This window comes from Paroedura picta, chromosome 1 (genome assembly GCF_049243985.1).
Source record: "Paroedura picta isolate Pp20150507F chromosome 1, Ppicta_v3.0, whole genome shotgun sequence".
Classification (NCBI taxonomy): Eukaryota; Metazoa; Chordata; class Lepidosauria; order Squamata; family Gekkonidae; genus Paroedura; species Paroedura picta.
The window spans coordinates 52504040-52520525 of NC_135369.1; the positions used below are offsets into that span (position 1 = coordinate 52504040).

General features: G+C 45.4%; 1 protein-coding gene across 15 annotated transcripts in view; it reads left to right on the plus strand.

Annotated features, from left to right (window-relative positions):
• The first annotated feature begins 1457 nt into the window (after nucleotides 1-1457).
• SYT14 (synaptotagmin 14) overlaps nucleotides 1458-16486 on the plus strand; it is a 151267-nt gene continuing 136238 nt past the window's right edge. For 5 of the 15 annotated variants that reach the window (XM_077338164.1, XM_077338200.1, XM_077338156.1 and 2 more), the window contains exons 1-2: nucleotides 1458-1870; nucleotides 4649-4746. Coding sequence is in view for 2 of the 15 variants with exons in the window: in XM_077338140.1 (XP_077194255.1) it covers nucleotides 1858-1870 (13 nt within the window). In the remaining 13 variants the exon portion in view is untranslated. Of the gene's footprint in view, nucleotides 1871-2027; nucleotides 2182-2923; nucleotides 3011-4648; nucleotides 4747-16486 lie in introns of those variants that run through there. The other 10 variants (XM_077338226.1, XM_077338218.1, XM_077338140.1 and 7 more) reach the window with 4 other exon arrangements.

The window sequence follows — 16486 nt, forward strand, 5'->3', positions numbered from 1 at the left end:
CTGAAGTAACCTCTTTAATTCTAATACTGGAACACTTTTCTGACTAAGCAGAGTGGTAATTGGAATTAATTGTGTGGCCTGCAGAAATGGGCACTGTGATAACATTTTGTTTTTCTTTGGACTTAGAACCCAGGGAAATATTATCTCTGTATGTACCTCTAGGGTGGGAGCTGGCACTAGCCCTAATTTGTCTAAGAGAACAAATTTTCATTTTCCAATCTATTCACACCATGTTGACTTAGCTATTAATCCTGCAAATATGCATGAATTAGACCTCTGCAGTCTAACTTGGATGTCTGTGATCAACTTAATCTCTCAGAGCCAGAAAATAAATATATTTTTAAAAGGTTCTGTCTCTTCCCTTTCTTAACCCTTTTGTTAGTCTATGTTATAGATTCATAAACTTTGTGGGCAGGAATTGTATTATTTGAAACACAAGGCAGAGGGGAGTGGGGTTGTCCCTGCTGTCCTTCCTCCCAGTCTATGTACATTCAGCAAAACATCTGCACAGAGCTAGTCATTTGTGCAAAATATTTCATATACTTATAGACACACTTCATGGTATATGTAGTCAATTTGGGTTTGCTCGACATGCTTAGATTGTATGACAATGTATGTTGAGTTATTCTTACAACTACACTCATGTTCACCCAGCATACATCAGTACCTGCAATCAATGTACAAAACGCGAATCAACGTAACAATTGTTGTATTATAAGATGCATATGTACTGTAACATGTAAAAATATCTTCTTTTATGAAGGAGTTCTTGAAGAAGAGTTGACATATATAATTTTGTACATCTTCAGGATCCCATGCAGATGTTCTGCTGAATGTGCAGTCAGGGCTGGAGGGCCCTCCTACACTCATTCAGTACATGTGTAATGGAATATCTGTTCAGGGCTTGTATATTTTGTACACAAGTGGGTAGCAGACAAATTCGGGTTCCCTCGTGGACTACTGGCCTATTGCCAATGGACTGTCTGCTAGTTGAGGCAGATTTTGCTTTTCATCCAGCAAGGCACTTCTTAGTTTCTTAATCAGGATCAAGAACACTTTGAGAGATTAGTTATGTCTTGAGTGTCAAGAGATCCCAGGCAGGCACTTTTGCTATGCACATTTAAGATATTTAGGACTGAAATTAGCACACCCTATACAGAGTGGTTGCACATTGCTTATGTGAAGAAATTTTTTCAGCCTTTAATATTAATTTCAGAAGTGTAAGGTTTTAATAACAATTGGGCCCCACTGAAAACAAGGTAGTGATCCCCTGGGTGGGGGAATGTAGTTTCTCCAGCTTAATTTTTTAAAGTTTTTAAACCGCCCAATGCCAGATGGAAGGGAGGTATAAAAATAAATAAGTAAAACATTAAACGTCCATTTTTAAATTCTGAAAACGTTATTTCCGTTTGTTTGTTTGGCTGCGTTGAGGCGGAGCGAGCGGGAGACCCACGGAGCAGGGCGGCAGACGCGGAAGGCAGAGCCTGGCGTGGATGTGCGGGGTGACTGCAGCGTCCACGAGAGGGCAGGGGGAACGGCCGTTGCGCGCGGGCGGAGGGTCGGGCGCAGAGATGACCGTTAGCCCGCGGGAGATGGTGCCGGCGCACTTTCGAATCTGGGCGCGCGGAGCTGGGCTACGGGGGGAGGGGGGACGGAGGAGTCACGCGCCGCTTTCCCGCTCTGGCGCGCTCGGCTCTCTCCGACACCCCCTCCCTTCTCCGTTGCTCCCACGGCTCCCTCCTCCTACCCCCCCTCCCCCTGGCTCCTTCCTTCCCTCCGCCGCTTCTTTCTTCCAGGCGCTGCCTGTCAGTGCGCCTCCTACGTGCGTTCCACTTGGTACGTCCCACCTGGAAGATCATGGCGATTGATGGTAAGTAGGCCAATAACCGGCTCCTCTCCTTTGGAACGAGTTCCCCCCCTCCCCTCCCTTCACCTGGGCAGCGGGCGCGGGGAGCAAGAGGGAGGCGCGAGCCCGGGGGGGCTTCCACAGGGGAGGCGGCAGAGGAAACGGAGGGGCGTGGGGGAGGGGTGGAAGTGTTGCGGCGACCCCAAAGTGAGCCCAGTAGCCCTCTGTGGGGCGACGGGGCGCTCAGCAGGGCTTCTTCGTTGGGGTGCCAGGCGCTGTCCCGGCCTGAGCTGCTTCGAATCGAGGAAGCCTAGAGCGGAGCGAGGATAGCGGCGGTGTGTGTTTACATGGGGCCGTGTGGGGGCGATTTCTCTCTTCCCCGCCTACGTGTGAGTGTGTATCTTGCGATTATTGCCAAGAGCGAAGGATTCACGAGCTGCGGAGTAGAAGTTGCCATCTGAATTCTGCCTTTTTTTTCTTCCTCACTCCTGGCATCTTTTCCGTTTACTTGTGGGATACCTCCCCCCCCCCCATCCCCGCGTTGGTCGTGCCACAGGCATTTTACTCCCAGGCTTGTGTTTGATGGGAAATGCATGACAAACCACCTAGGGCAGCTGAAAAAGAGTAAAACAGAATACCCCCCCCCCCGCGCGTGAACTCGTATCTTGCAGCTTTAAATGGGTGAGGTAAATAAATCAAGTATCCATCTCACCTAACACCCCAATTAGCTTCATATGTTGTGTTGGGAAACAATGAGCAGTCTGCATAAGCCGCTTTTTGCCTTGCTGTATCTCCTGGATGCTGCTCAGTTCAGCCCTAGATAGCAGCCTGTTGTGTGGAATGTTTCCAAGGTCTGTTGCTCTTTACACACTGTTTGAATAAAACTGTTCAGAAACCTCTGAATTAGATGAAATAGCACCAAAACACACGTGGCATAATGCTCCATCCCTGTGAGGAGTAGTTTTCACCAGGTACTTCACTATTACAAATCTGTGAAGAACCCCAACCTACTCATTTTCATTTTCTATTAAATATTTGATGTACACTGTTTTTAATTTATGCTTTTGATTTTTATAGACTGTGTAAGAATTAGAGTGCATTTAGGGCATTATTGACAACACAGGAATCTGGTGAAAAGAAATAACTGCTACTGCTACCGAAAATGTAAACATCCTAATTACTATCTAATTTAATTTAATTGCTAATCCCAAAGCTCTTTTAAAATCCTTGTGTTTGTGTTCTATACCTAAATCTAAAGTTTGTTTGAAAACTTTGGTCCTTTACTCAAAGAAAAAGCTGGATGATATTTGCATTTGACAAATTTGGAAAAGTGTTAGCCAGATACATACTGTCTAAGTTCCTCTGTACAAACGTGCTACATTTATGCATCATAATAGAAAGTCTCTAATAGCAAAAATAGCTTTTAACAAATTTAAGTGATGATTGCGGAATTATAGAAATACCTTATAAGGGATATTGTAGAGGGGAAACGTGTATAAAATGACAAGACAATGTGTTGGAATAAAGTGTTGGAATAAAGATGTGATTATCTGAAAAATAAATGAAAAAATTCCCCTCCCCCCATTTTTTCTCACCATGGCTGGGGAACACTGAAAACAAAATTATACAATATTTCTTATTTGGAATTAGTGAAATGCTTTTAAGGCAAAGTTTTTATTCAATATGTAGCTAGAAGATATTTATGTGGAACAGTCTACTACATTTGAAAATTATAGCTCTTATGTTTAAATTAGTTTTGGAGCCCATTTATAAAAATGGGCCTTGAAAGGGGAGAAGGGGGAAGGGGAAGAGGAGCCTCCCCCCCCCCCCGCCAGCTTACCTGATGGTAGGCACAGGGCGAAGAGGTGTAGGGCTGGCCGGCTCCGCAGCGTCCTAGGGCCTTCTGCCAGGGCCAGGGACAGCCTCGCCGCATCTATGACGCGGCGAGGCTGTCCCTGTGCTAGGCAGAAGGGCGGGCCTTTGCGCAGCTGTGGAAGCTCCTGCGGGCTTCTGCTGGGGCCAGCTCCTGCGGGCTTCTGCTGGGGCCAGGGACCGTCCCAGGTGGGGGGGTGGAAGATGGTGACAGTTGGGTGGGTGGGGCGGGAGATCCGCGGCAGAGGGGAGAGCAGCAGCGACTTGTGGGGTTGTTTGCAGGGAACTTCGCGTTAGGTGGGAGGCATCATGGCTGGGTGGGGATGTTGGGTGTGGGGAAGCTGCAGCGGAGCGGCAGGGGTTTGAGGGGGTGGGGGGAGGAAGAGCGTGGAGGGTGGGTGGGTTGGTGTGGAGGGTAGGGGGAGCGCTTACCTGCGTTGGCGGTTGGCAGGGGTGGAAAGTGAGCATTGGTGGGTGGCACTGGCACCCGCTGCTGGCTCCAGGAGGGCTGTGATGGCGGGTGGCAGCAGTAGTGGTGGGCAGGGCCCAAACGGTGGTGTGGGGGGAAGGCAGGTTGTGAGGTTCGCGAAGCCTCCCCTCCCGCCGGGCAAAGTGGCCGCCTCAGCAGGAGAAAAGGAGCCGAGCAAGCGTTTCTCTGACACGCTGGCCCTGCTCCATTCCTGCCCCGTCCCCGTCCCCGGCCAAGTTCACTGGTTCGCAGCCAGGAAAGGAACTCCTTTCCTGGCGGCGAAACCTCTGAGTGGGCAGACCAGGGTGGGCCAAGTGGCCAATGGGGAGGTCCTTTTTCCTCCCACTTAGCCCTTAGGGCTTTATTATAATCGCTCCGCAGGAGCGGTTACAGATGTGAATAATGCACTATATTATGTTTGGTGATAAGCACATCATTAACAAGTTACAATGGATCTCCAGGACACTCATCTCATCATCCCATCATCTGCAGTGAATGTGATATGATTGCCTTCCTCCCTGAAGACAAGATGGACTACATCTGCCCCAAGTTTAAGCTGGTAAGACTTTTGGAGGAAAGATTAGGGGTTTAGAAGACAGGATTATTACTCTGACCCAAATTAAGAAAGGGGAGAAGTTCATAGACCGGAGCTGTGCAACTCGGAATAAAGAGGATACAACCAGTCTTGAAGAGGATAAGGGGATTGGCCTCATTACGGAACCTCTGCAGACAGTTAGGAAAAAGACTCAACGGCGTAGAGCAAGACGGTTCATGGGACCTTTGGAGCTCCAAAATAGATTTCAGGCCCTTGCATAGGAGGTGCAAGTGTTAACGAGGGAAGAGGTCCCAAAGCAAAGTCTAAGACAATGTGAAGAGGCCACGGGGATAGAAGGAAATGGTATTGAGAAGAAAAGAAAAAGGAGAGTACTGGTAATTGGAGGCTCCCTGCTAAGAGGAATGGATCGCCATGTGGCTGGGCCCGACTGCCTAACCCGGGAGGTGTGTTGCTTGCCAGGGGCAAAAATTAAAGACATTTCAGAACGGCTGGCCAAACTCCTCAAATCTACGGATCGCTACCCATTTGTGATGGTCCATGTGGGTATGAATGACATGTCCGTTAATACCTATTAAAACAGATTATCAAGATCTAGGGAGGAAGGTCAAGCAGATGGGGGCACGTGTTATTCTCTTCAATCTTGCCTGTCAAGGGAAGAGGAATGCGTCGGGAGAGGAAGATAATGGAGGTAAATCGCTGGCTGCGTAGTTGGTGCCGGCAGGAGAGATTTGGTTTCTGGGACCATGGGATAGGCTTTCTTGAGGAAGGCCTACTAGCACCTGATGGACTGCACTTATCGAAACTGGGGAAGAATGTGTTTGGCAGGAACCTGGGGAGATTCATCAGGAGAGCTTTAAACTGAAGCCACAAGGGGAAGGAGACGTTCAACATAGGGAGTGTAAGGAAGGAGACCGATCGGAGGCAGTCGAACCAGGAAGGCCAGCTCATAGGGAACCAAAAGTAAAAGGATTCAGATGCCTTTATACTAACGCCCAAAGCATGGGCAATAAGAAGGAAGAGCTGGAACTTCTCATGCTGATGGAAAGGTATGATCTAGTAGGCATCACAGAAACTTGGTGGAATGATTCTCATGACTGGAATGTAATAGTGGATGGATATGCCACTCTAATGGCAGAAAGTGAAGAGGAACTAAAGAGCCTGTTGATGCGGGTGAAGGAGGAGAGTGCAAAAGTTGGCTTGAAACTCAACATCAAGAAAACAAAGATCATGGCAGCCGGCCCTCTCAATTCCTGGCAAATAGATGGGGAAGAAATGGAGATAGTGACAGATTTTATTTTCCTCGGCTCCAAGATCACTGCAGATGGGGACTGCAGCAAAGAAATTAAAAGACGCTTGCTCCTAGGGAGGAAAGCTATGGCAAATCTAGACAGCATCCTAAAAAGCAGAGACATCACCCTACCAACAAAAGTGCGTTTAGTCAAAGCTATGGTATTCCCAGTTGCAATGTATGGCTGCGAAAGTTGGACCATAAGGAAGGCCGAGCGTCAAAGAATTGAGGCTTTTGAACTCTGGTGCTGGAGAAGACTCTTGCGAGTCCCTTGGACTGCAAGGCGAACAAACCGGTCAGTCCTAGAGGAGATCAGCCCTGACTGCTCTTTAGAAGGCCAGATCCTGAAGATGAAACTCAAATACTTTGGCCACCTCATGAGAAGGAAGGACTCCCTGGAGAAGAGCCTAATGCTGGGAGTGATCTAGGGCAAAAGAAGAAGGGGACGACAGAGAATGAGGTGGATGGATGGAGTCACTGAAGCAGTAGGTGCAAACTTAAAAGGACTCCAGGGAATGGTGGAGGACAGGAAGGCCTGGAGGATCATTGTCCATGGGGTCGCGATGGGTCGGACACGACTTCGCACATAACAACAACAACAAATGAACAGTTCAGAAAAAACAGAATAGATCGAAGAGGTGGAGGAGTGGCACTGTATGTGAGGAAAAGGCTTACCTGTCAGGAAATTCTAGTGAAGGAGAGTATATCTACAGTGGAAGGCATCTGGGTGAAAATAAGCGAGGGAAAAACATACAGTGTGGTGGTTGGTGTCTGCTACCGACCGCCTTACCAACGAGAGGATGTGGATGCGGCACTTTGTGGGAAGCTTGAGAAAATATTCAAATGTCAGGACCTTGTCATCATGGGTGACTTCAATTTCCCAGATGTGTGCTGGAAAACAAACTCTGCAATGCGTCCTCGGTCATGCAACTTTCTGACCTGCCTGGCTGACAATTTCATTTATCAAATGGTAGATGAACCCACAAGAGGTTCTGCCATACTGGACTTAATACTGACAAACAGGCAAGAGTTGGTGGATGAGGTGAAGGAGGTAGGGACCCTAGGGGAAAGTGCTCATGTCCTCATAGGATTCCTTTTGAGATGGGGAGGGAAGGAAGCTTGTAGCCAGACGCGGATGTTGGATTTTCATAGGGCAAACTTTAATAAACTAAGAGACATGATGAGTGTCATACCACGGGCGAGAATGCTGAAAGGGAAGGGAGCATGTGAAGAGTGGGCGCTACTCAAACAAGAGCTATTGCATGCTCAATCAATGACTATCCCAGAAAGTTGAAAACACTGCAGGAGCTCTAAGAAGCCTATTTGGATGAACAGAGAACTTCAAGAGGAACTAAGAAAGAAAAGGGAAATATTCAGGAAATGGAGGGAAGGACAGAGCTCTAAAGAAGAGTACCTACAGGTTACTAGGCACTGTAGATCAATCATCAGAAAGGCTAAAGCAGAGAGTGAGCTAAGATTGGCCAGGGAAGCCCACTGTAACAAGAAAAGATTTTTCAGTTATGTGAGGAGCAAACGTAAAGTAAAGGAGGCAATAGGCCCACTGGGTGCGGATGGACAAACTAACGGAGGATGCAGAGAAAGCAGAATGGCTCAGCGCCTATTTTACATCTGTTTTTTCCCACAGGTCAAAGGGTTTAGGCACATCTAGAGATGGCCGTAGCCAAAGGATAGCGTCTGGGTGGCAGGTTAGCATGGATAGAGAGGTTGTTGAGAGGCATTTAGCTGCACTGGATGAGTTCAAATCCCCTGGGCCGGATGAAATGGACCCAAGAGTGCTCATTTCCAGAGAACTTGCACAACCCTTGTCCATCATCTTTGGGACCTCTTTAAAAACTGGAGATGTCCCGGAGGACTGGAAGAGAGCAAACATTCCGATCTTCAAAAAAGGGAGGAAGGATGACCCGGGAAACTACAGACCAGTGAGTCTGACCTCTGTTGTGGGTAAAATAATGGAGCAGATATTAAAGGGAACGATCTGCTAACTTCTGGAGTACAATTTGGTGATCCAAGGAAGTCAGTATGGATTTGTCTCCAACAGGTCCTGTCAGACTAACCTGGTTTCCTTTTTTGACCAAGTGACAGGTTTGATAAGGTTCCCCATGATGTTATGATGGATAAATTGAAGGACTGCAATCTGGATTTTCAGATAGGTGGATAGGGAATTGGTTAGAGAACCGCACTCAATGAGTTGTTGTCAATGGTGTTTCATCAGACTGGAGGGAGGTGAGTAGCGGGGTACCTCAGGACTCGGTGCTCAGTCCAGTACTTTTTAACACATTTATTAATGATCTAGATGAGTGGGTAGAAGGACTACTCATCAAGTTTGCAGATGACACCAAATTGGGAGGACTGGCAAATACTCCAGAAAATAGAGACAGAGTTTAACGAGATCTGAACACAATGGAAATATGGGCAAATGAGAACAAGATGCAATTTAATAAAGAGAAGTGTAAGTTCTCCATCTGGGTCAGAAAAATGAAAAGCATGCCTACTGGATCGGGGATACGCTTCTAGGTAACACTGTGTGTGAACGAGATCTTGGGGTACTTGTGGATTGTAAACTAAACATGAGCAGGCAGTGTGATGCAGCGGTAAAAAAGGCGAATGCCTTTTTGGGCTGTATCAACAGGGGCATCACATCAAAATCACAAGATGTCATAGTCCCATTGTATACGGCAGTGGTCAGACCACACTTGGAGTACTGTGTGCAGTTCTGGAGCCCTCACTTCAAGAAGGACGTAGATAAAATTGAAAGGGTACAGAGGACAGCAATGAGGATGATCTGGGGCCAAGGGACCAAGCCCCATGAAGATAGGTTGAGGGACTTGGGAATTTTTAGCCTGGAGAAAAGGAGGTTGAGAGGGGACATGATAGCCCTCTTTAAGTATTTGAAAGTTTGTCATGTGGAGGAGGGCAGGATGCTGTTCTCATTGGCTGCAGAGGAAAGGACACGCAGTAATGGGTTTAAACTACAAGTACAACGATATAGGCTAGATATCAGGAAAACATTTTTCACAGTCAGAGTAGTTCATCAGTGGAATAGGCTGCCTAAGGAGGTGGTGAGCTCCCCCTCACTGGCAGTCTTCAAGCAAATGTTGGATACACACTTTTCTTGGATGCTTTGAGCTGATCCTGCGTTGAGCAAGGGGTTGGACTAGATGGCCTGTATGGCCCCTTCCAACTCTATGATTCTACGATTCTAACTAATTCAGTGTTTTAAAGTTTAATTTGATGTCCAATTAAACTGGTAGACCAGTTTTGATATAGTTTCTGTCAGGATAATACACTGGGGATTTCCGCACCCGTTAAATGTAGTGAAATGCTTACCTTTATATAGTTTTATATTCCGGCCCCTCCATATGATGTCGCCCACATCCAGGGTCTGGGCAGTAAAATGGATTCCCCAACCTATTTAGAGCAACGAAGCAGGCAACCAGGAGAGGGAATGTATGTAGGCTCAAACATGCTAAAGATGCCCGCCTCGTCCCACCCTTGCAGCTGCCTCCCTTTCGATCCCAGAGACGGGAATGTCTTTTGAAAAATGGCTAACATCCTGGAGCAACTAATAGGTGGATAAACATGCAGGTGATGCCAGAATTCCCCTCCCCAAACTGTAACACAAAGCATGCCTCTCTAAAGTTCCCCCTCCCCCCCCAAAATATCAGGAACAAGATTAATTTTTTAAAGTATGAAGACTCGTGATTCCATAAGGGTTGGCATTCAAAAAGCACTACGCATCTATAAGAAGTATGAATTTAAAAAAAATTAGCGGGCATTGTGGGAAAAGGGGATTGGTTGTCTGGATTGATTGATATGTAGAAGAGAGTCACGTATAAAGCGTGTTACTCTCTTCCACCATTTCCAGCAGCAATTGTGGAGGGTGAGAATCGCGAAAAGGTGGCAGACGGGTGAGACAGCAAAAAGGTGAGGAGGGTCTAGGAGGCATGTTTATACTTAATCCTACGCCATTCAGCTGGCGTAAAGCTATTTTTACCCATGTGTGGAAATGCCCACTGTTTTGGTTTCTACAAATTTTGTTTTATAATTTCAAATTCTTACTTCTCACGTGGCAAAATTACATGTTCTAAGTCAGCAAAGGCTGCAAGCAGTTTGCAGATCTCTCTCAAGTACTGATTCTAAAAATGCAAATACTACATTGCTAACTAGGCAGCCTTTTGGAACTGTCTATAGAGTTTTAATGGTAGCGACCTAACAGAAACAGAAGAGATTTTAAAAAGGTGGCAAAATTATACAGAAGAACTATACAAGAGCGAGCTTAACATCCCTGATAATCATGATGGAGTAGTCACTGACCTGGAGCCAGACATTCTGAATGTGAAGTCAAATGGGCCTTAGGAAGTCTGAGCAATAATAAAGCTATTGGAGGTAACAGCATTCCAGTTGCAATATTGAAAAGCTTAAAAGACGATGCAGTAAAAGTGCTACACTCAATATGTCAGCAAATTTGGAAAACTCAACAGAGGCCACAGGAATGGAAAAGGTCAGTTTTCATTCCAATCCCAAAGAAGAGCAATGCCAAAGAATGTTCAAACTACTGCATCATTGCACTCATTTCTCATCCTAGCAAAGTTATGCTCAAAATGCTACAAGCTAGGCTCCAGCAATATGCGAACTTCCAGAAGTACAGGCAGGATTTCAAAGAGCCAGAGGACCTAGAAATCAAATTGCCAACATACGCTGGATCATGGAGAAAGCTAGGGAGTTCCAGAAGAACATTTATTTCTGCTTCATTGTCTATGCTAAAGCTCCCTTATGGGTTCCTGCCTTTAATAAATCTATTGAGGGTGTTCAATCTGCTTTCTATAGGCAAATTGCAGGGGTTCCCAATTGTGTCTCCTACCATGCCATTTGCGCAGAATTTGGCCAAATTAGGGTAGAGACAAGGGCCTGGATAGCTACTTTTAAATTTTGGGTCAGACTGTTTTTTAGAATAGAAACTGGCAGCCTTTTAACTTGTCTAAAAAGTGACCCTCGTAAATTTCGATGGTTCCAGGCTATTGAACAAAAATTAGCCTCCATTGGCATCGATCTGAACTCCCTACTACCTCTGGAAGAAAAATGTATCTTCCGGATTATTAAACAGAGAATATTAGACCATGAGCAGCAGGAACTCATACCTACCCAGCCTCGAGTCTGCTCAGCAGCATTCTTTGGCATCATTATGCAGAGAAATATTATGCCTACATATTTGCATCTCCTTGATGTCCCACCCCTGAGAAGAGCTTTTCTCCTGGCACGAATGAATGCTTTCCCCTCAAAGGTCTTAGAGGGAAGATTCCACCATATCCCATACCATGCGAGACTCTGTCCGTGTGGTTCTGGTTGCCCTGACTCTGTCTCACACATTTTGTTAGATTGCCCCTTATATGAGCAGTGTCGGGATGACAGCTTTGTTGCCTTGCTGGGAAACAAGCCTTCTGTAAGTAAATCTATGACCTTGCAATTTCTGCTCTCTGACAAAGACCCAGAGATAACCATTTTAGTTGCCAGAGTTTTAACTAAGATGCTTTTATAATATGCTGCCTACCTTGTATTTTATCTTTTATAGTTTATTTAATCATTTTAAGATCTGTTTGGTTATGTAACCCCATTTTACTATTTTGTTGAAATTTTAAACCCTACTTTTATATGTCTTATACATTTTATGCCAATAAAAGGTTACTGACTGACTGACTATGCTAAAGCCTTTGATTGTGTGGAGCAAAACAAATTGTGGCAAGTTCTTAAAGAGATGGGAATACCAGAGCATCTTATCTGTCTCTTGAGAAACCTATATGCAGGTCAAGAAGCAACAGTGAGAGCCAGGCAAGGAATCACTGATTGGTTCAAAATTGAGAAAGGAGTGTGGCAAGGCTGTATACTGTACCCTTGCCTATTTAACTTGTATGCGGAGTACATCATGAGAAAGGCGGGGTTAGGTAAGTCACAAATTGGGATCAAGATTACAGGGAGAAATATCAACAACCTCAGATACGCAAATGATACCACTCTAATGGCAGAAAGTGAAGAGGAACTAAAGAGATTTTGATGTGGGCGAAGGAGGAGAGTGCAAAAGTTGGTTTGAAGCTCAACATCAAGAAAACGAAGATCATGGCATCCGGCCCTCTCAGTTCCTGGCAAATAGATGGGGAAGAAATGGAGGTAGTGACAGATTTTATTTTCCTGGGCTCCAAATCACTGCAGATAGGGACTGCAGCAAAGAAATTAAAAGATGCTTGCTCCAGGGGAGGAAAGCTATGGCAAATCTAGACAGCAGCCTAAAAAGCAGAGACATCACCCTGCCAACAAAAGTGCATCTAGTCAAGGCTATGGTCTTCCCAGTTGCAATGTATGGCTCTGAAAGTTGGACCATAAGAAAGGCTGAATGTCAAAGAATTGAGGCTTTTGAACTCTGGTGCTGGAGAAGGCTCTTGCGAGTCCCTGGGACCGCAAGGCTAGTTGCCCTGATGGATGATCTCCGCCACCAGCTAGACTGAGGCGGGTCAGTGTTGCTTATACTATTAGATCTTTCAGCAGCGTTTGACACTGTAGATCATGAGCTCCTAGCTCACCGCCATGCCGATGCCGGGATACGGGGGACCTCTCTCAAATGGACAGAGGATTGAAATAGGAGAGAGAGTATCCAACCATCATCAGTTTACATGTGGAGTCCTACAGGGAGCAGTTCTTTCTCCTATTTTATTTAACATCTTCATGCGCCCTCTTTAGGATGCTTTAGGATGCTTAGAGCTGATCCTGCGTTGAGCAGGGGGTTGGACTAAATGGCCTGTATGGCCCCTTCCAACTCTATGATTCTATAATTCTATGATTCTATGATTCTCTTGCTCAGCTGGTATGGAGGTTTGGGCTGGGTTGCCACCAATATGCAGATGTCACCCAGCAATTCCTTCTTATGGATGACCACCTCGATTCCCCCCAAGAAACCTTAACCAGATGCCTGGCTCAAGCTGAGTCGTCTGAAGCTCAACCCTTCAAAGACGGAGGTCCTTTGGCTGTGTAAGAAGGGACCAAATGAGGAAGCGCATCTACCCAACCTGGACGGAGTGCGTCTAACAGTAGCCACTCTGCCAGAAACCTGGGGTGATCCCCGAAGCCTCCTTTTCCATGGAGGCACAAGTCACAAGAGTAGCGTGGCAGGCCTTTTACCACCTACGCCAAGCCAAGCTACTAGCGCCCTACTTGGCATCAGAACACCTCAGGAATATTAACAATCAGGAATATTAACAATTTGAAAGATGCAGAGGACACTGCATTACTGGCAGAAAATAGTGAAGACTTGGAACAACTACCAATACAGGTTAAAACAGAAAGTGCTGAAACAGCATTAAAGCTGAACATCAAGAAGATAAAAGTAATGACTACTGGGGTATTATAGAGCTTTAAGGCTGATGAAATTGAAAGTATTCAAGATTTTCTGTTCCTTAGCTCCTTCATCAACCAAAAGGGAGACTGCAAACAAAGAATCAGAAGGAGATTCACCAGTCCAAACTATTAGCTCCCTACTTGGCCCCAGAACACCTTGCCACAGTGATCCACGCAACAGTCACCTCTAGACTAGACTTCTGTAACTCGCTCTATGCAGGCCTGCCCTCAACCTTGATCCGGAAAATGCAATTGGTCCAGAACACAGTGGCCAGGATTCTCACCAATACACCATGGAGATCTCACATCCGGCCTGTACTGCAACAACTCAAGTGGCTTCAATTTGAATTCTGGATCAGGCTTAAGGTTTTGGTTCTTACCGTCAAGGCCATACACGGTCAGTGCCCTGTGTACCATAGAGACCATCTCTCCATCTATACCCCCAAAAGAGCATTATGTTCTGCTAATGCCAACTGGCTAGTGATCCCTGGCCCCAAAGAAGCACGTCGGTCTTCAACGAGGGCCAGAACTTTTTCTGTCCTGGCCCCTACCTGGTGGAACGAGCTCCCTGAAGAGATCAGGGCCCTGTCCAAACTCACAAAATTCCGCAGGGCCTGCAAAAGGGAGCTCCTCCACCAGGCATTTGCCTGAGACCGTCAACAGGTCCCCTCTCAGACATCCCTCCATGGCCTGAACCAGTCTGTCCTCTCTGGGAGCCTTGGCTGGGTTCCGTTCCTGTTGTATTGTTTATGATCACTGAAATTGCATTATTAGATTGTTGTTGTTGTATTTGTTTATGTATTAATTTGTTCCATGTATCCCCCGTGTTGTATGTAAACCGCCCTGAGCCATATTGAAGGGCGGTACAGAAATCAAATCAATCAATAAATAAACAAACAAACCGGTCAGTCCTGGAGGAGATCAGGCCTGACTGCTCCTTAGAAGGCCAGATCCTGAAGATGAAACTCAAATACTTTGGCCACCTCATGAGAAGGAAGGACTCGCTGGAGAAGAGCCTAATGCTGGGGGCAATTGAGGGCAAAAGAAGAAGGGGACGACAGAGAATGAGGTGGCTGGATGGAGTCACTGAAGCAGTAGGGGCAAACTTACGGGGAATGGCAGAGGACAGGAATGCCTAGAGGATCATTGTCCATGGGGTTGCGATGGGTCAGACACGACTTCGCACTTAAGAACAACAATAACAACTAGGCAGCATGAGAAAATAAGTACTACAAAGTTCCATTGTCTTCTGAGAAAAGCCTAATGTCCCCATGTCTTCACAATTTTGAGAAATTTTACATCTCTGTGTTGTGGTATGTGAGGCTCCTCCCTTTTTGCTTCTGCCCCTGGTTCTCAGCTTTCATGCTACACTGTTCCCCAGGTCTCCAAACTGAAAATCACCCCAAAATTTCACTCTTTCCCTGAGCCACACTTGGCTTGGGAACACTGCTTCCTCTCTGACCTGGTTGTAGAGCTTGTATTTATCTCTTCACACTGTCCAATAACCCCATTTCTGGCCCTGCCCCTACTACCTAGGTCAATATCCAGGCTGGGGCTTACAGTAGCACCCCCTCCCCATCTACTTCCTCACTTTTGGCCATCTCCCTCCACCTTGTTATTGGCTAATATTTGAGGACATTCCATACATTTCTTCCCCTATCCTTCCCCACTTTGATACTGATTCCCTTCTGCTCTGCTGTTTTCCTTGGCCTGCTACTGGCCATTCCTGGCATTTTTTTTAAAGCCTATGAGGACATGATCCATGTTTATAAAATTATGCATGGTGTGGAAAAAGTGGCTAGAGACTTCTTTTTCCCTGTCTCCCCTAACTTGTGGGCGGTCAGTGAAATGTATATGCAACAGATTCAGAACAGACAAAAAGGAATTGTTTCTTCACACATCATAGATAACTAACATGCAAGATTCATTATCGCAGGATATAGTAAAGGACACTAGTTTAGATGGCCAGCTTACTAAATGAAACCTCCAAGTTCAGTGGGCAACAACGGCAAGAGATTGATGCCTTTATTCCTTGCTTATGTACTTTTTTTGCAGGTTACATTTGGCCACTATGAGAAGTAGGATGCCGTTCAGCAGAACTTTTTATGTTCTTAAGATGTATTAAATATTATTGGGAACAGTGATAAAAACAAATAATTTCACAATCAGCCTCTTCAAGAAAAGCTAAGTGAAAGACTTATGTTTTGCTTAGGTCAGTATCCCAACTTCTACAGTTCAGTTTTGTTTGTTTCGGAGAGTCTAAAACAGGATATTGGACGAATACTACAGTCACTTCCACTAATAGGCTATCTGATATTCTGGGCTTGGGCCAGGAAAAGAGATATTAAAAATTTATACATTTTGAAGTTATGAAAAAATACAATTATTTCTAATCGAACCTTTGTACCACTTAAATTACATAAAATGTATCAAGTATAACTTAACATGTAGAATTATATTATTTGACATTTATGGAGTTTAAAAGTATAAATATCTTCATTTTCTATAAGGAAAAAATGCAGTTTTTAAGAAGGAGCTGCAAACTGCTGCACGCCATGATATCTTAATGCATGTATCTTTAATTTTTGCTACCTGAGGGGTAGGGGGGGGAAAGTTGAAGATAGAAGAAAAATTCTGTACTGAACAAAAGTGTATTATTTGGACAGAAACTCTCTTATTGTGTTGCAATATTGCAAGCATATTTGGATATTAATGCTATAAAACACTGAATGTTAATAATATTATTCAATGTAGCATAATATATGTTATTCAGCATATTTTCCCTCCCCCTCGGGCCCTCATAATTCTAGCCAAGGAAATGACGTAACCTGAACAATGTAATCCTGTGGTGTGATTGTATGGTTGTCCTTATTATACTCCAGATTCTTGACTTTACTTTGCTTAAAATGATTGTAGTAATATTGAGATTTAGATTGTCACAACTGCGCCAGTTGCACCTCTAGCTGAGGCACCAGTGGATGCTCTGGAGGCTGTAGCAGACCTGGACGTGGTGACCGGGGCAAGCACTTTCCCAGCACTGCCTGGAGATCC